Below are 19,403 nucleotides of genomic sequence, written 5' to 3'. Positions count from 1 at the left end.
GGGCCCCTGCCCAGTGGCACAGGAGCCCCTCATTCACTCAGCATCAGGGGGGTTAGCCCTCCCCCTTTGTGGTGTGTGTATGCGGCGGGGGGGGGGATTGTACAAAATAATCACAGCCTGGCCCACACAGCTGCAGGGGTCTCCCCCCCCCCCCCCCCCCCCCAGTCAGCCTTGGCTAAGGGCCTGGCGCTGCCAATGGGGGCCTGGCAACCCTGCCAGCGTAGCTGGCTTTAAGGGCTTGAGCCCATAGCAGTCCAGGAGCATCTTTCCTGGGACGGCCCCCCCCACCCCATGGGCACCTGGCCCATCCTCCCCCCCAGCCAGCTGGAGACTGCTGCTGTCGCGTGCCATGGGTGCAGAACGGGGCCCTCACCCGGCTGCCCCAGGGGCCCTGCCCCGAGCCCCGGGGCGTCGTATGGCAGGGGCAGAGCGTGCTGGGGACACAGCTCTGGGGACACGGGCACGCTTCAGGCCCAGCACCACCATGGCAGCGTGTTCAGGCATGGGGCTGGTTCACTGTGGGGCCAGCCCAGCCCCCCACCTCATGGGGGCCCACGGTGAGATCCTTGGGGTCTGGGCCAGAGGCGCTGGGGGCACTTGGCCCTCTGCCAGGCAGCCCCACATGGCAATGGCCAACCCCTGTTGGGCTGTTTTAGGGGCTGGGGGGACTACCCCTCAGCAGGGCAGTGGTGGCCATGGGGAATAGGGGCAACTAGCCCAGGGGCCCAGTGGCAATCAAGACTGTGCCTGCAGGGCCGAGGGGCCGCGCTAGCGGCTCTGCACAGTGACTGTCCGGCCAGCCGCCTGCCTGCAGCTGGGGTGGGGCCAGCGTGGGGCTCAGCACATTTGCCAGGAGCCGAAGTGCAGCTGTTAAGTACGTCCATGGTCCAGGCCCCCGCCCCGCTCAGCACCGGCCAGCAGGGGACTGCACTGGGCACAAAAACCTGGCGGGTCAAGGCGGCGCCCTGGGTCCTTTCGCTCCTCGTTGAAGGGTCAGTGGGGCACCTGGCAGCAGCGTGGGGCGATGCAGCTTGTGCTCCAGGCGGGAGCCCTGGCAGCTGGTCCCCAGGATGGAGGGTCCCCATCGGCTGGCGGCTGGTCCCGAGGATGGAGGGTCCGGATGAGCTGGTTCCCGGGGCAGAGGGGCCCCGTCGGCTGGTCCCCAGGGCAGAGGGGCCCCGTCGGTTGGCAGCTGGCCCCAACGCAGAGGGACCCTGGCGGCTGGCAGCTGGTCCCCATTGGCTGGTGGCTGGCCCCCGGGGCAGAGGGGCCGCGTCGGCTGGGCCCCGGGGGCCTGCTCAGATGGAGGTCTCGTCGCTCCTGCTCAGTGATCAGACACACACCGAGAGGGGGGGAACAAACACACAGACGTATGGTCATGAGCAGCTGGGCCGGGCCCCCGGCAGGCTGGCCAGGCGGGCGGCAGAGCCACGTGGCGCACATGTTAATGGAGGAAATTAAAGAACAGAAATCTGGGCGGTTGGGGGCAGGAGACAGAGAGGGGAGGGGGGGTTAGTGCGAGAGTGGAGAAAGCAGTGGAAGAGTTAGAGACGGCGAGCGCCAGGCAGGGTCTTGCCCCCACCCCGAATCAGCCCTGCCCAATTGGGGCCCCAGACTCCCAGCTCAGAGCCCTGGGCTCAGCCTCAGGCCGGCTGCTCGGGGCGGGGCAGGCTCCCAGCGGCTGGGGGCAGCTCAGCCCGTCCTGTGACTCACAGGGGGCGGCCGAACCCCGCATGGAATTGGGGGTAGGCGGAACTGAGGCTCTGGCCGCACAGCCCAGTCCAGCTCTTGGGATTCGCCCCGGCCCGGGGGCAGGATCCGGGCCCAGAGCATGGGCAGAGCCATGGGGACACTAGGCCAGGGGAGGAGACACCAGAGGAAGGAGCCTGGCTGGTTTGAATGGGCACAGCCCCAGCCACCTTCCAGGGTGATGGAGGCTGACGCCGGCGCTGTGGGCGGAGTGGGAGGTTGGGGTGATGCGGGAGCAGCTCCAGAGCCTCCCCCCACAGCCAGATCCAGGGCAGGGCTGTGGCACTGGCTGCCCTGCAGGTGGGCACCAGGAGGGGTCAGTGGCAGTGGCCCTGGCAGCGGGCTTAGCCCCGGGCACCTACTCACTCGGAGCCGGAGGAGTCCTCGTCCACCGTGCCGGCCTTGATGCTCATGGTGATGGGTGTCACCCCGTTGAGCTGCTCCTGCAGCGTCTGGCGGGGCCGTGGCAGCACCCTGCCCCCCCGGCTGCCCTCACTGCCCGTCGAGGAGCCGTGTGATGCCACCGTGCCCGGCGGGGGGGCTGAGAGCTCGCTGGGCACATGGCGGAGGCTGTTCTCGCTGATGGTAGGGAGGCACTTCTTCTTCAGGATCCCTGCAGGGGGAGATGGGGGGGTGAGGCCAGGGCAGAAGGGGGCGGGGGCCCAGGCAGCTGGGGCGGGGACAGATGGGAGGGGTCGTGAGGCCAGGACGAAGGTGTGGGGGACCCTCCCGGTTCCTGTCCCGGGCAGGCGCCCTGTGCCGAGCTACAGACAGAGGAATCGCCCCATGGGAGCAGAGCCGCCCCATCCAGCCTGGGCTCCCAGATCCTGCAGCCAGCAGGGCTAGAGCAGGTCCTGGGGCTTTGCCAGGCTCGCCTCACCCGCAGCACCTGCCTCTCTGCAGCATTGATCAGCCCCGACCTCGCAGGAGCCTGCGACCACCAGCTGCCACACGGGTCCAATGCCACCCAGCTAAGGGCTGGAGAAGCCATGCCAGGCTCTGCCGTGTCTATAGGGGAACCCCATCCCTTATCGAGCCCCCGTCTCTGCTGTGTCTATAGGGAAAGCTCTGAAGCCCCTCTAGCCCCTGGAGCGCCCCACCCCCACTCAGCGATATCTGTGGAGGACCCCCTGCCCCGCACAACACCCTCCCCCAGCCTTGCAATGCTGGGCCCCCACCCTGGGTGCAGGGGGTGCTGGGTTCCCTGCTTACCTTTCTGGGGCTGGGCAGCAGGGTTGGGCAGCGGAACCGGCACGTTCTTGTCCAGGGCCTCCCCGTTCTCCCTGGGTGCCTCCTCTGGGGGTCCCAGCTGCACCTGCCCCGCAGCCGGCTCCACCCGCAGCATCTCGGGGCCGGTGTGCCCGTCACTCTCACTGGCCGTGGTCACAAACTCCCCCGGCCAGTAGGGCTTGCCGTGGGCCAGCACGTTATCCGCTGGGGAAGAGCACAGTGAGCTGAGCCGGGGACCCCCGGAGCCAACTCCCCACCACCCCGGGGCTGCTCCTGTGCACACCGAGCCGGCAAGGGGATGGCAGGGGCCCAGCGTGAGGCAGGCGTCCATCCTGGGGCAGGCGAAAGGAGAGCAGGCACCTGGCATGGGGCAAGCGAGGAGAGGGCAGGTGCCCGGCGTAGGGCAGGCGAGGGGACGGCAGGCACCCGGCATGGGGCAGGCGCCCGGTGTGGGGCAGACGAGGGGACGGCAGGCGCCCGGCATGGGGCAGGCACCCCTCACAGCTGTAGTGTCCCCTGCCCCGGGGTTACAGGACAGCCAGGGGAGGGGTGGAAAGGAGCCCTCCAGGCGAGCAGCGCACTGCCCAGCCCCACGGCTTAGCCACCTCCCGTCCTGCCAGCTGGGGGCTCAGAATGGGGCTCCCAGGTGCTGACCCACTGTGGGGGCTGCTCCCGCCCCTGCCAGCCCCCTGGTCCCAGCGTTACCTTTGGGGGCGCTGTGTGGCGGCAGCTTCTCGCTGGGGGGGCCCAGCAGGTTCTCCCAGCAGGGCTCCCCCGGGAACGCCTCGTCCTCCTCGCTGTCCGAGGAGTGGGTGGAGGCGTAGGAGCCGCTCTGGTCGTCCTCCAGGGACAGGTCGCTGTCCGAGTCCGTGTCGTGCTCTGGGGCAGGGACACACAGAGAGCTCAGCATGGTGCCAGCGCCCCCATGGGCCAGCCGGACGCACTCGGCAGGGCCAGCTCCCCCCACTGCCCTGCAGGGCCCCCCCCAGCCTAGGGCACAGCCGGGAGACAGAGCCTGGTGCCGGGCTCCAGACATCCCGGTTCTGCCCCCCGAGCCAATGGGACCCCCCGGTGTGGCAGCCACCAGAGGACGCTGTCGCTGGCTGCCCGCCCTGCGTCACCCAGCAGAGGGCAGCACGGCTCCACCCTTGCTCACCGTTCGGCTGGTCCTTGGCCGCCAGGAAGAGGGCGCCGGGGTCCGTCTGCCCGCTGGGCGCCTGGCAGCTCTTCAGCCCAGACTCCTCCCTGCAAAACACGGGCGGGACGCTAGAGCCACGCAGGGCCAGCCAGGCCGGGCTCCCGAGCCGCGGGGCCCAGCGCTGCCCGGGGGGCTGGCTGCCCTGGAAGGGCGAGCGGTACCTGAGCACGAAGGGGAGGTAGCTGTGCTGGCTCTTGCCTGAGCGCACGGTGCTGTGCAGGGAGCCTGTGGACGCGCCGAAGGGCATGTGGTACAGCCGGCCGGCCACATACGCGTCATTGCAGTTGTAGGCCTGGGGGCGGGGGTCAGAGAACAGGGGGCCAGACGGTGAGTCGCTGCTTCCTCTGACACTTCCCACTTGGCCTGCTGCCCCTCCCCAGCACCTCAGCCCTGGGGCCCCCCAGCTCTGCCGGTGCCCCTCACTCCCGACCCGCAGCCCCCGCCATCCCAGCCCTGGGCTCCCCCCAGCCCCCCAGCTCTGCCGATGCCCCTCACTCCCGACCCGCAGCCCCTGCCAGCCCAGCCCTGGTAGAGATGACGCCGCCCAGGGCAGAGAGCCAGGCCGAGGCACCAGTCACTCCGGCTGTGCGGGGCTGGGCACTAACCGCTGTCAGGGTGGATTTGGTGGTGAGTGCGGGGTCTGTGCTGTGCTTCTTGCTGCAGCTGAACCTCAGAGCCTTCCTCACGTCCTTGCTGAAGACGATGCAGGCGAGGAAGATGAAGGGGCCCTGAGGGAGGATGCGAGGGGCAGGTCAGAGCCCGCTGGGGCTGAGCTGGGCCGGGGGGCCCGGATGGAGCTGAGGGGGGTCCATGAGCCAGGCCCCCTGCCCTGACGTACTGCCACGCTTCCTGCCGGGGGGTGATGGCTCTGGGGGCAGGTGCCCACACAGGGGTCCTCCACTGGGGACCTCTGCACCAGGCCCAGATCCCCCCCCAGCCGTCACAGCGCAACCCCCCCACCCCCACCCTGGCACCATGGTGTGAAGCTGGCTCACCACAGGGCCGGGCACAGGCCCCGCCAGCTCGGAGCCAACAGGGCCACGCCGGGCTGCTGGGGCCTCCGTGCCACCTCTACACAGGCTCGGCTCCTGGGCCAAACGGGGGAGACCCCCACCCCTGCTGGGGAAAAGGCCCCGCCCCCTGCCCGGCTGTACCTGCAGGCAGTTGAAGCCGGCGAAGAGGTAGTGGAAGAGGATGGCGTCGCTGTTGACGGAGAGCAGGGCCAGGAGCCACGTGGCGCTGACCAGCAGCAGCACCAGGAATGCCGCCCGCAGCCCCGACCTGTGCGGGCAGAGGGGTCAGGCCAGGCCAGAGATGCCGACCCCGCCCACACCGACCCCTCCCGCACTGTGGGACGCAGCAGGGAGGGGGAGCGTTGACCTGGGAATGTGGCAGGGGGGTTTCACTGGGGATGGGAGACCTGAGAGCCTCTAACCTGAGCCAGGAGGGGGATGGGGGAGGTAAAACTGGACAAAGGCTGGGGGGGAGCTGAGGGAAGCTGGGTGAGACGCTGAGGGGGATTTTCAGTGGGGAGTTGGCTGGGGAAGAGGGGAGAGCCCCAGAGAAGGGGGTCTAAGCTCCCCACCCCCCAGAAGGTCCTGTTCAGGCCTGCAAGCTCTGGTCTGGACTGCGTTCCTGTCGTCTCTAATAAACCTTCTGTTCTACTGGCTGGCTGAGAGTCACGGTGAATGTGAATCGCAGGAAGTGGGGGTACAGGGCCCCTGACTCCCCCACGCTTCGTAACACACTGACCCCTGCCCATGCCCACACAAACCCCTCCCCCGCCCACCCCCACACCAACCCTGCCTGCACCGACCCCTCCCCCCAAGAAACACCCCCCCAGTTCCCTCCCCCTGGGAGCAGGCCTCAGTCAGCACCTCCCGTGCTGCCCTGCCAGCCAGCGCTTCCCGGGGGGGCGCGGGGGGTAAGACTCACACTGGGCCCCTCTTCTCGAAGCCCCGCTCCTGGGCCAGGCAGGCGGCTTTGGTGGCCAGGACATGGAGGAAGACGCTCGTCTGCGCGGGGGAGAGGGTGGGTCAGCAACAGGAGGCAGGGCCCAGGGTCCCCCAGCCCCTCCCCATGGCCCCCTGCCCCTCCCCACAGTCTGCCCAAGTGGCTGTAATGCGGAGCCCAAGGCCCCCCGGCAGGGCCCCAGCCCAAGGCCCCCCCCCAGGCAGAAGGAGGCTGTTTCTTGGCAGGATGCGCTTGCGCAGGCATGAGCCATGGGAAGCAGCCCCTGGGTCAGAGCCCTGGTCCGGCTGAGCTGGGACACTTCCAAGGAACCCATAGTGAGGGGGTTCCCTTCCTGCCCCCACGTGACAGGAGGAGTCTGCAGGCCAGTGGGAGGAAGGGCAGCAGGTCTGCATGGCCCAGGCCCTCCCCTCGCCCCTCATGGCTCTCCCCAGCAGGGGACCTCAGCGGGGAAACTGAGGCACTGAGAGGCAAAGAGGCCTGTCCCAGGTCAAACAGAAAGTCAGTGACTGGCCTGGGAAGAGAACCCAGGAGTCCTGGCTCCCAACCCCCCTGCTCTAACCACTAGACCTCCCCCCCCAAGAGCAGGGATAGGAGCTAGGAGTCCTGACTCCTAGTCTCCCCCCAACCAGAGTGAGGGGGGGCGGTGCAGCGCACGCGGGTCAGTGCCGGGTGCCCAGTGAGGGTGTGAGGGGGGGGCAGCCTGTGCACTGGGGGGCAGGTAACGAAGCGGCGGCTGCTCTGCACAGGATCGACCAGCCGTGCCCGCGGGGGTGGTGGGGGCACCCCATGTGCGGCCCCTGCAACTGTGACGTCAGCAAAGGCTTCGACCCACTGCCCAGGGGAGACTCACGGCAGGGTGAGTGAGGGAGATACCACTGCAGAGGGACTGGGGGGGGTGTGCCTGGGTCAGCTAGAGGAGATACCACTGCAAGGAGACTGGGGGTACCCGGGCCAGACCATGCTGCTGTTGGTCTTGCTGCCCTTTGATCCTCCCCGTGTCTCCCCAGCCCCATGCACTAGCCTCCGAGCCCCTGCTGCCCCCATACGCACTGAGACGGCGAAGGCGATGGGCCCGGCGAAGCTCCAGACCAGCGTGTCATAGATGGAGAGCCAGCAGAAATCGGGGTTCCCGTAGCCCTCAGGGTCCAGCCCCACGGCCAGTCCTGTGAAGAGAGGAGCCACATGGCTCATCACATCCCATCCTGGCAGAGTACGGAGGAGCCAGCAACCCATGAGCCCTCTGCGTCGCTGGCGGACCAGGCACCACCCATGCCAAGGGCCCCGTGTCTCCACTGAACACGGAGCGATCGGCCCGGTGTTAACCAGGGAGCAGAATGGGAAGGATGCGGTCAGTCTTCCCGGAGTGCTTGGGAGCGTTCCCACCCAGAACGGCTGTATCCCTTATCGGACGGTGACATCTGAGGGGTCGGATCGTGAGCCGGTGGGACCAGCAGCCTGGAGAGACGTTAGCTAGTGCAAAGGGCTGGGCGCCAAGGAAGGGGTGACGCCCTGCCCCACGGGAGAGGTCCATGGATACCAGACCTGCCACTGGATCATCCCTACGTACCGTCAGCGAGAGGACAGAAGAGGAGTCAGGGGAGTGGGTTCCCCCCAGCTGCTGAGTTTGCAGTTTAGAGCACAAGGTGGGGGGGAATCAAACCCCCAAACGAAAGGGACCTGGGATCTTTGAGCTGCTTGGACGCTGGGGGGCCAAGTGTTTGTAGGCATATGCAAGAGATGTCTGGCTGCTTAGCCTGGGTTAGCCCTAAAGGACACAGAGCTGGCTTCTCAGAGAAGCCTCTATTACCTTTTGAACCATAAGGTTGGAACTCGTTTGTGTATCTCTGTTACCTGCTGTAACCTCATCAGTAACCCTCGTTACCTCTTCCTAGCTAATGACTCTGTAGATAGTTTGTTAGAGGTTTCGCTGCAAGCCCTGTCTTTGGGGTGAGATCTGAGGTGCAGCTGACCTGAGTGAGTGACTGATCCTTTGGGACTGGGCGTGACCTGAACCTCGCTGTGATCTGTGGCGTGAGGGACCAGCCACCACAAAGGCCGGCTCACCGGGGTGGCGACAGAGCGGAGTGCCCAAGGGGACGGTCTGTGACTCCAGAGGAATTCACACTAGAAAGATAACTGGGTGGTGCGGGCTCAGTGCTGAACTCCCAGCCATCGTGGGGTTGGGGGGCGCCCTGCTCCTACCAGCCTGCCGAGAGCACTCCCCTCCCTGCCTTGCCCAGCGGCGGACAGTGGAGCCCCAGCAGGGAGGCGAGGCAGCGCCGGGGCTCACCTGTGATGAAGGCTGGCACGCCCCAGCCCACCATGTAGTAGAAGCGCATGGGGCTATGGTTGATGTCCCGCACCTCGGTCAGCATGCGGTAGAGGTGCAGCGCCTCCAGCAGGAGCCAGGCGAAGGTGCACATGTAGAAGAAGTGCAGCAGGATGGCGATCACGGTGCAGGCAAACTGCGGGGAGGGCCGGGCGTTAGGGGGCAGGGGGAGCCGGCACAGCCAGGGAAAGGCCCCAGGACACCCGGGTTACCATGTGCCCCACAGGCTCTAGGGCGCCCTGCTGCCCCCAGCTAGGAGACTGCACCCTGCAGGGCCTCCATGCCTGGGCTCAGCCAGCCCCGCCGGGGCCCCATGCGCAGGGCCCTGGGCCCAGCCCAGCCGCTACCTGCTCAGCGCCCCACCCCAGCCCAGTCGCGCCGCAGGAGGGTCCCCGGCCAGCCCAGCCCCCCGCAGCGCCCGCCCGCAGGCTCACGGGGACGTCGGCCTGGTTGATGCCCAGCAGGAAGACGAGCTCGGCGAGGAAGAGGGCGGTGGCGGTGTTCTTGCGGATGCTGTGCTGGTTGCCACGCAGGGCCCGCGGGCCGGCCAGCACCAGGAAGGTGAGCAGGAGGCTGCCCAGCGTCACGGCCACGGAGGCGTAGGTGATGGTCTGCAGCGGCAGGATCTCCCCGTTCTGGGGGGCAAAGGGGGCTCGTTGGGCAGCAACCAGCACACAGGCCCTGCCCCCCAACCAGCTCAGGGCTCAGAGATCACCATAGCCCCGCCCTCTCTCACACGGGGCTCCACCCATGGCTCCACCTCCTTGGGAATGGGGCTCCTCCCCCTTTCACCCCTCACACTGTGGGCCCACCCATAGCTGCACTCCCTGGGGGATGGGGCCCCACCCCACCCCATCCCTCCTTTCATACTGTGGCCTTGCCCATGGCTCTGCCCCCTGGCTATCTGGGCTCCGCCCCCTCTCACCTCTAATACTGTGACCCCGCCCATGGCTCCGCCCCTGGGTTGGGGCCCCGCCCACTGCCCGCTCACCTCTCTCCTGGAGATGTCCATCAGCACGGCGAAGCTGGTCATGTGGCTGCACTGGCAGCTGACGTGGCTCTGGTTCCTGAAGACCAGCTCACAGCCCCTGGCCGACCAGCCGCCCGCCCCACCAGGCCTGGGGAGCAGGAGAGCCGGAGTCGGGGGGGTTCTGGGGGACCCCGGTGGGGTAACAGGGCCTGCGAGCCCAGAGCCCCCCCGCAGGTGGGCGGGCTGGGGGTGCTGGGCCCAGCGCGGGGTACTCACAGTATGGAGTGGTTCCAGAAGACGCAGATGGGCTTGGAGCGCTCCTCCGTCTCCAGCAGCCGGAACTGCACGGTGATGGGCTTCTCCAGTGCCCGCGGCCCCCGCTGCTCCTCGTCGTGCACCATGATGCTCACCACCGGCGTGTTGATGATGGGCCGTTTGGGGACCCTGCGGGAACAGCTGGCACAGTGGGACCCAGCGCCACGTGCCCCGCCTCACTCGCCTCGGCCCCAGCGACAGCCCCCCAGCTATCTGCCCACCCACCTTTCCCCCTGCGCCTCTGCCACCCCCCACAGCTACCTGCCCCCGCATGTGCCCCCCGCCACAGCTACCTGTCCCCCTGCGCCTCTGCGACCCCCCCCAGCTACCTGCATCCCACCTGTACCTCCCCTCCCCGCCATAGCTATCTGCCAGAGGAGATGGGGGAGGGTCCAAGCCCAGTTCCCAGCGGGGCCGTGGAGACCAAGTTCCCCTGGGGACCCCACAGGGCAGGGCCATGGCACGTTGGCTGAGGGTAAACAGGGGCCTTCACTGCCTCTCCGTGCCCCACCTAGCACCGTCTTCTCCCCAGCACCTCCCGGCTCCTCTCCCCAACGCCCCCGCCCCCCCCCCCCGGCCCTGGGAACCTCTCCCCAGCGCCGTGGGTACCGCAGGCTCCGCTTGTCCGTGTCGTACTGCTCTGGCAGCAGCCCCGCCAGGGTGCGGTAGATAATGACGCTGGCCACGGCCTGGCCCTCACTCAGCTCCGGATGCCTCTTGTGCCGGGTCACCAGCGCCGGCTCCTCCTCCTCCTCCTCTGCGGAGCTGGGGGGCAGCTTGGCGCTGACCATGAGCGGGTCTGGAGGGAGAATCATGGTAGGTGAGAGCAGGGCCGGACCTTGCTCCCACGAGGGCAGCACGGACCTAGGCAAGGACCAGTCACGCCGCACTCCCTGCAATACAGGCCGGTGCCCACAGACAGCACCAGGTTGTGCCACGTTCCCCCAGGACTGCAGCGGGTCTAGGATTACAGCCCAGCCCTGGGCTCCCCTACAGCTCTGCCGGTGCCCCTCACTTCCGACCCACAGCCCCCTCAATCCCAGCCCTGGACTCCCCTACAGCTCTGCCGGTGCCCCTCACTCCCAACCCGCAGCCCCCTCAGTCCCAGCCCTGGGCTCCCCCCCAGCCCTGCCGGTGCCCCTCACTGCCGACGCGCAGCCCCCTCAATCCCAGCCCCCACAGCCCTGCCGGTGCCCCTCACTCCCGACCCGCAGCCCCCTCAATCCCAGCCCTGGGCTCCCCCCCAGCCCTGCCGGTGCCCCTCACTGCCGACCCGCAGCCCCCTCAGTCCCAACCCTGGGCTCCCCCCCAGCCCTGCCAGTGCCCCTCACTCCCGACCCGCAGCCCCCTCAATCCCAGCCCTGGGCTCCCCCCCAGCCCTGCCTCAATCCTGGGCTCCCCACAGGTGCTGCCCAGCTCCACCCCTGCTGGTGCCCCCCGGTGGGGCACTGTCACTGACTCACCTTTGCCCTCAGGCGCCTGGAAGACGGTTTCGGGGAGGATGACGGTGGTTTCCAGGTCCGCGGGCTTCTCACCCCGCAGCGCCTCGTAGTGGGGCAGCTTGGCGCCAGCGAAGTTCCCCTTGTCCAGCCGCACTACAGAGATGACTGGCCGAGAGACCCCCTCATGAGGGCCTGGGCCTGCCCCCGACGAGCTCACCCCACCCTCCTGCCCGTGCTGGCACCAGGCCAATGTAGGGCCACGATTCTGGGAGCCCTGGAGACTCCCAGGCCCAGCCATGGGGGCGCCGAGTACCCACCCTCCCCGGCCAGGGACTGCTCAGGAGCGGGCCCTGGGGTGGATAAGGCTGGGCAGCCAAATGTGGCCTGGCGCCAGGCTGGGCTCCCTCACACGCTCGGGCTCCCCTTCCAGCTCCTGGGCACAGCAGCCTGCGCCCCCATGATGCAACAGCCAAGCCCCCACACGACAGCCACGCCCCCCACATGACAGCCACGCCCCCACGCGACAGCCACGCCCCGTGACAGCCACGCCCCCCACATGACAGCCATGCCCCCACACGACAGCCACACCCCCACACGACAGCCACGCCCCCCACTTGACAGCCACGCCCCCACGCGACAGCCACGTCTCCAGTGCACCGCCCTCACCGATGTTGGGCGTGACGAGGGTGAAGGGGCTCAGGTAGGTCTGGCGCAGGTTCTGGGCCAGGGTGCTGGCGTAATCCTCATAGCACTTCAGCAGCCAGGCCGTGCCGCCCTCCGTCTGCTGGATCAGCTCCCAGTGGCGCTTGTTGCTGGGGCCCAGCAGGGCACTGCCCACCTGCAGCAGGTTCTGCAGGGGGGGCACCATGAGCATGGGGCCCTGCTGGGCTGACACACTGGGCACCCCCGGGTGGGGGTCCAGAGCATGGGCCTGGCTCGGCACTGTGGCAGGCTCGTCGCCATGGTGACCGAGCCCCTGGTCCCACCCCTCTGGGGCTGAGCCAAGGTCACGGTTCGGGTCTCAATGGGGCCACCTGAGGATCCAGCCCCATGGAGTCAGGGTGTCTGGGGCCCTGCCTGACCTGTGGGACTCACCTGCCCCTGTGGGACCCTCCCTGGCCCATCTCCCCAGCTGGGTGTTTTGCTTGTGGGTGTGAGGGGGAATCACCTGCCCCGGGCCACAAGAGCCCCTGAGGTCCCCTGGGCAGCCTGCATCAAGCGACACTGGGGCCCCACATCCTTCCCGTCAGCCCCCTGTGCCTGTGCCCAGGGGCAGCCTGGACAGGCATGGCAGTGCCCAGATTCTTTCCCAGGTCCCCAGGCCGGCTGCTTTGCATGGGGTCAGTCTCCAGCTCCATGGGGTCGGTTTGCCATGGGGCACATGCGTGGCCCCAGCAGGGGACCGTCCTCTGACCACAACAAGCCCCCCGTGCCCAGGAGCAGGGGCACCAAGGTCCTTCCCTCCCTGGCAAATGCTACCTGAAGCCCCCACCCCTGTGCCCGCCTGGCAGGGCTTCCCCGCGCCACCCCAGCCACTCTCCCGACCCGCTGGCACCTCGGTGAAGTGGACGTCCTGTGTGGCAGCCAGGCCGAAGCCTTGCTGGTGGCTCTCGTGCTGCAGGAGGCGGGCACAGAGCTGGTACGCCACCCGCACGTCGCTGCCGAAGTAGCTGGTTGTGTGCTGGGTGGCATTGTGCAGCTGCAGGGCCACCCGCTGCGCCAGCCCCAGGTCCAGGAGCGACTCGTTCCGCAGCAGCCGCTCCGCCTGCGCCAGGCAAGGCAGTCGTCAGTGCTGGGCACCGGGGAGGGGCACTGAACGTAGCCTTGGGGCTCAGCACCAGGGGAGCGGGGGGCCTCAGACTGATTATGGCCTGGGGGCTCAGAGCCGGGCGCTGGGGAGGCAGGGGAGTCCCAAGGGAGCCTAGCTGTAGAATCATAGAATATCAGGGTTGGAAGGGACCTTGGGAGGTTCTAGTCCAACCCCCTGCTCAAAGCAGGACCGATCCCCAACTAAATCATCCCAGCCAGGGCTTTGTCAAGCCTGACCTTAAAAACCTCTAAGGAAGGAGATTCTACCACCTCCCTAGGTAACGCATTCCAGTGTTTCACCACCCCCCTAGTGAAAAAGTTTTTCCTAATATCCAACCTAAATCTCCCCCACTGCAACTTGAGACCATTACTCCTTGTTCTGTCATCTGCTACCACTGAGAACAGTCTAGAACCATCCTCTTTGGAACCCCCTTTCAGGGAGTTGAAAGCAGCTATCAAATCCCCCCTCATTCTTCTTTTCCGCAGACTAAACAATCCCAGTTCCCTCAGCCTCTCCTCATAACTCATGTGTTCCAGTCCCCTAATCATTTTTGTTGCCCTTCGCTGGACTCTTTCCAATTTTTCCACGTCCTTCTTGTAGTGTGGGGCCCAAAACTGGACACAGTACTCCAGATGAGGCCTCACCACTGTCGAATAGAGGGAAACGATCACGTCTCTCAATCTGCTGGCAATGCCCCTACTTATACATCCCAAAATGCCATTGGCCTTCTTGGCAACAAGGGCACACTGTTGACTCAAATCCAGCTTCTCGTCCACTGTCACCCCTAGGTCCTTTTCTGCCGCACTGCTGCCGAGCCATTCGGTCCCTAGTCTGTAGCGGTGCATGGGATTCTTCCATCCTAAGTTCAGGACTCTGCACTTGACCTTGTTGAACCTCATCAGATTTCTTTTGGCCCAATCCTCTAATTTGTCTAGGGCCCTCTGTATCCTATCCCTACCCTCCAGCGTATCTACCTCTCCTCCCAGTTTAGCTGTCATGATGTCCTCCTCAAGGATGGGACTGGTCAGCTTGTGGGAAAACCCCCTCTGATTCGCTGCCTTCCCCACTGCCCCGTCTCCTGGGAAAGAGCAGCCAATCAGAGCTGCTGCAGGAAGCTGGCAGAGCTCCCCCCCGATACCGTTCCCATGGGGGGGCACTAAACAGCCCAGCGGGTCAGCCCGCTCCACAGTGAGTGACAGGGCAACTCATCGGCCCCCCACCCACTTGGCCTGGGCAGAGGCAGAGGGGGGTGAAGACCCCTGAAGATGCCACTGGCCTGGTGGGGGAGAGGAACCCCCAGCACCCCCATCCTGGGAGAGGGGGTAAAGCCTGAGGGGGGCTGGGGACAGAACTGGGGGGCCAGGATGAAGTGTGGGGCAGGGCAAGGGGAGCCTGGCAGCACCGACGGCCCCTGCACTGGGGCTGGCCGAGAGCACAACACGACCTTGTCCAAAGCGCCTGGCACTGGGGAGCCAAGTCCGGCGTCAATGACACCTGGGGCTGCCCGTACAGGGAGCACCCCAGGTCTCGCCTCGCCAGGTGGAGCAGTGCATGCTGGGGCCCCCCGGAGTCACAGCCAGGGCACTGGGAGCTGCCACGGGGGCCCTGGCAGGGCTGGGGCTGGGCTCCCCGGCTCTGTGGGCGCTGGGCAGATGCCACTCACCAGGCTCTGGAGCTGGGCGAAGGGCAGCGAGGTGCAGTTGAAGAGGTTGGGAGCCAGCCAGCCCTTGTGCTCATCACAGTGCCGCACCGCAGTGCCTGCGGGAAGAGAGCAGGGGTCACCGTGGGGGGCCCCGGCCCTGCCCACCAGCCCCTGCTGCCAGCACGGGCCAGAGACTCAGCGCCGTCCTGCACCCCTAGCGTTTGGGCAGGCAGGCACAGGGCATCACGCTGCAGCCATGGCATGAGGGCGCATCGAGCACCGTCTCCCGTCGCAGCGGCACATAGTTACCCAAGGATCCGCGGGGACACGGTGATGCGGCGGGCAGCCCAAAGCGGGTGCGGGGCCACCAGATGTTGGCTTCGATGGCACGGGGGCAGCTGTCATAATTCACTGCACGGCAAAGAGGCAAATCAGAGCGAGAGCCCCGGGGCGCCCAGCAGGTGCCCCCAGCTGGGCAGGTCCAGGGGCCCAGTTTACCGCAGTGTGCTCAGGAGAGCCCTGGCTGCGGGGCACAGGGGCCACAGGACAGCCCTCGGTTGGGGGGTTGCTATCACAGACCCCGCCTGGACAAGGGCCTGCCGGGCGGTGGGCAGGCAGCGGGGTCCATGGGGAGTCTGGATAACAATGGATGGGGGGATGGGACATCACCTGGGGCCATGGCCCACATCCTGGCTGGGAGACCTTGGCAGCCAGCGGCCCAGGCACCCCTTCGCCAGTGTGGGGGGGCAGGGTGCCCACAGCTCAGGGGCTATGGTCCATTCAGCCCCCAGCTGACTCTGGCCCCCCAGAGTCTCCTTTATTTCCCTACTGGGGTGGCCGTTCCCCCCACACTGCCCCCAGTCGAAATCCTGTGTCCTGGGCATGCCCCCCACTGGCATCCTGAGTGGTGCTGGGCCCTGCCGCACCCTGGGGGGCCACACCCCGCCTCATGCTGGCAGTTGTGTCCTGCTCCTCCCTCAGGGTTGTGCCAGACATGCCATGGGGACTGTGCCCCACCTCGCCCTGGGGACCATGTCCCGCCATGCCCTGGAGGCTGGGCCCTTCCATGCCCTGGGGGCCGCACCCGCTATGCCCTGAGGACCACGCCCGCCGTGCCACAGGGGCCGGTCTGACCTTCGCAGCCGTTGGCGGTGACCTCGGCAAAGGGGTTGTCACAGCGGTCGCAGCGTCGCCCGATGACGCCTGGCTTGCACTGGCACTGCCCTGTCTCGGGGTCGCAGAGCCGTGCCAGGGAGCCCGTGGGGTAGCAGTCGCACAGCAGGCAGGAGTCGCTGGCCAGCGGGCAGTAGTGATTCTCCTGGGGGGCAGAACACAGGACTTTAGCCCCAGCGGGCAGCTGGCAGCCCTGCACAGCCAACCCCCATCTATTGACCAGGCAGCCCACAAGCCACCACAGGGCCAGATCCACCCATTGCCCCGTGCCCCATGGGGCTCCTCTCGGTGGAGGGGAGAACAGCTCCCACCCATCCAGCTAAGGCTGCTGGCAGGGCGTAGTTAGTGCTCTGGAGTGGGTGACACTGACTCGCTGAGACCCGCCAAACTCTGCTCACGCATGGACCACCATGCAGGCAGCAGGCACTGCACCGACCATGTCCCACTGCCAGCCCCTCGGCTGCCTGCTGTCCGGGGCCAAGGGCAGAGTCGTCCTATGGGGCAGGTACCACCAGAGACCAGCCCCACCTGCCCACCCCCAAGGCTGCAGAGGGCAAAAAGTCTCACACTCCATCTGGGCCCCCAACCTGCCTCATGGGAACCCCTTGCCCCGAGTGCTGCTCAACTCCCGGCCCCTGATGGAGCCCTTCTGGGAGCCCTGGGTCACTGGCACCCCCAAGCAGTGTTATCCCCCGCAGCTGGGCTGAGCACCCCCCAATCCTCCTTCAGTCGTATATCCTCCCAGCTAGCCCGCGCACGCCCCAGTCTCCCTGCAGTGGTATCTCCGCCCAGCTGACCTGGGCACCCCGCCACTCCCCTGCAGTGGTATCTCCCCACTGCTGACCCGGGCACCCCCCAGTCCCTCTGCGGTGGGGCCTCTCTCACTCACCCTGCAGTGACACTCCCCACTGGTTCTGTTGCAGTCGGGGTCGAAGCCTTTGCTGACGTCACAGTTGCAGGGGCTGCACGTGGGGTGCCCCCACCACCCCCGCGGGCACGGCTGGTCGATCCTGTGCAGAGCAGCCCCAGCTTCGTTACCTGCCTCCCCACTCAACAGGCTGCCCCCCCCACGCCCTTGCTGGGCACCTGGCACTCACCCGTGTGCGCTGCACCGTCCCCCCCCCACCCTCACTCTGGGTACCACTCCCACACATGCCTGGCACACTCACTGCATATGCACTGCACACACAATGCCCGCAACATGCTACCAGACACTGGGCACACACTGCCTGGGCGTGCACTGCATGCACCCCCAGTGTACACTCAGCGTACACCTGCACTGCACGCACTCCCGGCGTACACCAACCCTGCACGCACACCTAGCATACACCTTCACTGCATGCACACACAGCGTACACCCAGGGTATGCTTGCACTGCACACCCCCCCAACGTACACCAGCATACACCTGCATTGAACCACCCCCAATGTACACCAGCATACACCTTGTGACGCAGCAGGGAGGGGGGAGTGTTCACCTGGGAATGTGCCCTGGGGACGGGAGACCTGAGAGCCTGTCACCTGAGCCAGGAGGGGGAGGGGGAGGTAACACCTCTGCCCAGGAATGTGGACGGAGGCTGCAGCAGGGAACCTGCTCGGTGGGTTTAGTTTCAGTTTGGGGCTGGGTGGAGGAACACAGGGAACCCCAGGGCTGGGGTCTAAGCTCCCTGCTCCCCCAGAAGGACTTCACTGAGGGGTCCTGGGTGTCCCCACAAGCTCTGTTTTGGACTGTGTTCCTGTTGTCCAATAAACCTTCTGTTTTACTGGCTGGCTGAGAGTCTCAGTGAATCCCAGGAAGAGGGGTGCAGGGCCTGGACTCCCCCACACTCCGTGACACACCTACACGGCATGCACACCCAGCGTACACCTGCACTCTAAGCACCCCCCAATGTACACCCTTCATACACCTGCACTGCATGCAAACCCAGCATACACCCAGCACACACCTGCACTGCACAGAACCCTAATGTACACTCAGCATACACCTGAACTGCACGCACACCCAGCACACACCTGCACTGCATGCACACTCACTGTGCACATGCACACACATACACAATCACTGCATAACCTGCACAGCACACACAAACACTGTACATCTGCACTGCACACACACACTGTACACACACTCATTGTGAACACCTGCACGGCACACACGCTGACTGCATACACCTGCACTACACACACACACACACAATCACTGAGTACACCCACATGCCATGCACACACACATACTACATACATTTCTACTAGGTGCACACACAGCATATAGGTGCAGTGCGTATGCCTGGACAGCATGCACACACCCACCCTGAGTGCACACGAACACTGCACACAGCCACACACACACATTTACTGAATATACCTGCATAGGGCATGCACACTCACTCCATAGCTCTGCATTGCGCACGCACACACACACGCACACCCAGCACACACCTGCACTGCACACCCCCCCACACACCCACTGTGTGCGCACACCAGTCCTATGCCCACACAGCGTGTCTACGTGCACGGCAGACGCACGCCCCGCGTCCCGGCATCTCACTTGTTTTCGCAGTAGGGGCCGAAGTAGCTGGGGGGACACTCGCAGATGTAGCCGTGTGGGGCGCTGGGCTTGCGAGTGCACGTGGCCTGGTGCTCACAGGGGTTGAGGGCACACACGTGGGCACAGCTGTCTCCATAATAACCTGGGGCAGGAAGGAGGAGATGCCTGGAGGTTCAGTGTCCCAATGCCGCAGCCCGGGGCTCCCACGGCCGCCTGCCCCTGCTGGCTGAGAAGGAGTGATGCTCTGCGTGCAGTACAGCCAGGCGGCCTTGGCCGGAGCTGTCCTCCAGGGGGCTGGCCAGCCTTGGGGTGCCCCTTGCGTGTGACCAGCCCCAGAGCCGCTGGCCTGAGCGCCCCACGGCTCCCCAGCCTGACTGAGATGTGCCCCGCCGATCCCAAGGGGCTCCTGGGGGCTGTACTGGGGCGGGGCAAATACCCCTGAAGATGCACAGGGATCACCAGGCAGCATGTGACCCCCCTGGTGCGGGCACTGCAGGGCAGGGAACACTGCCCCCCGCCCAGTTCTTGCCCCTCACCTGGGTCACAGCTGCAGGAGAAGCTGTCCCAGTCGTCATTGCAGTAGCTGTTGGCTGGGCAGGGGCTGGAGTCGCAGGGGTCAGGGACGCTGCAGCCGTGCTCCACGCTCACCCGCTCGGCCTGGTTCACGTTCAGGGCCACGGCACTGGCCGACGTCTCGCCGATCCGCACCCCCTGCCAGGGCACGAGGGGCTCCGGTGAGCCTGGCATTGGCCCCGCCCCCCTCTGCCCCCCTCAGAGTGGGCCCGGAGCGCCCCCGAGAATGGGCCTAGAGCCCCCCGCCCCAGAACGGGCCCAGAGCCCCGGAGAATCAGCCCAGAGCCCCCCTGAGAACAGACCTGGAGCACCACTGAGAACGGGCACAGACCCCCTCCCCCCAGAACGAGCCCACAGCCCACCAAGAATCAGCCCAGAGCCTCCCCAAGAATCGGCCCACAGCCCCCCTGAGAACAGGCCCAGAGCCCCCTCCAAGAATGGGCCTGGAGCC

General features: G+C 66.5%; 1 protein-coding gene across 5 annotated transcripts in view; it reads right to left on the bottom strand.

The window, feature by feature from the left end:
- Positions 1-307: 307 nt before the first annotated feature.
- Positions 308-19,403, bottom strand: part of CELSR2 (cadherin EGF LAG seven-pass G-type receptor 2) — a 71,879-nt gene continuing 52,783 nt past the window's right edge. For 3 of the 5 annotated variants that reach the window (XM_074936265.1, XM_074936268.1, XM_074936269.1), the window contains 24 exons: positions 18,916-19,090; positions 18,380-18,521; positions 16,722-16,842; positions 15,794-15,977; positions 14,969-15,070; positions 14,681-14,775; positions 12,763-12,972; positions 11,874-12,057; positions 11,229-11,372; positions 10,375-10,564; positions 9,727-9,894; positions 9,472-9,598; positions 8,915-9,115; positions 8,442-8,616; positions 7,202-7,314; positions 6,113-6,192; positions 5,332-5,458; positions 4,783-4,905; positions 4,339-4,469; positions 4,136-4,224; positions 3,685-3,858; positions 2,962-3,183; positions 2,116-2,362; positions 308-1,472 (listed from right to left, as the gene is read on the bottom strand). In XM_074936265.1, coding sequence (XP_074792366.1) covers positions 1,445-1,472; positions 2,116-2,362; positions 2,962-3,183; positions 3,685-3,858; positions 4,136-4,224; positions 4,339-4,469; positions 4,783-4,905; positions 5,332-5,458; positions 6,113-6,192; positions 7,202-7,314; positions 8,442-8,616; positions 8,915-9,115; positions 9,472-9,598; positions 9,727-9,894; positions 10,375-10,564; positions 11,229-11,372; positions 11,874-12,057; positions 12,763-12,972; positions 14,681-14,775; positions 14,969-15,070; positions 15,794-15,977; positions 16,722-16,842; positions 18,380-18,521; positions 18,916-19,090 — 3,552 coding nt within the window. In that variant the 3' untranslated portion in view covers positions 308-1,444. The remainder of the gene's footprint in view (positions 1,473-2,115; positions 2,363-2,961; positions 3,184-3,684; positions 3,859-4,135; positions 4,225-4,338; positions 4,470-4,782; positions 4,906-5,331; positions 5,459-6,112; positions 6,193-7,201; positions 7,315-8,441; positions 8,617-8,914; positions 9,116-9,471; positions 9,599-9,726; positions 9,895-10,374; positions 10,565-11,228; positions 11,373-11,873; positions 12,058-12,762; positions 12,973-14,680; positions 14,776-14,968; positions 15,071-15,793; positions 15,978-16,721; positions 16,843-18,379; positions 18,522-18,915; positions 19,091-19,403) is intronic. The other 2 variants (XM_074936266.1, XM_074936267.1) reach the window with 2 other exon arrangements.

Source organism: Natator depressus, chromosome 21 (genome assembly GCF_965152275.1).
Source record: "Natator depressus isolate rNatDep1 chromosome 21, rNatDep2.hap1, whole genome shotgun sequence".
NCBI classification, from domain to species: domain Eukaryota; kingdom Metazoa; phylum Chordata; order Testudines; family Cheloniidae; genus Natator; species Natator depressus.
Note: the sequence above shows the minus strand (reverse complement) of the source record. Positions and strands in the feature narration are given on the sequence as shown.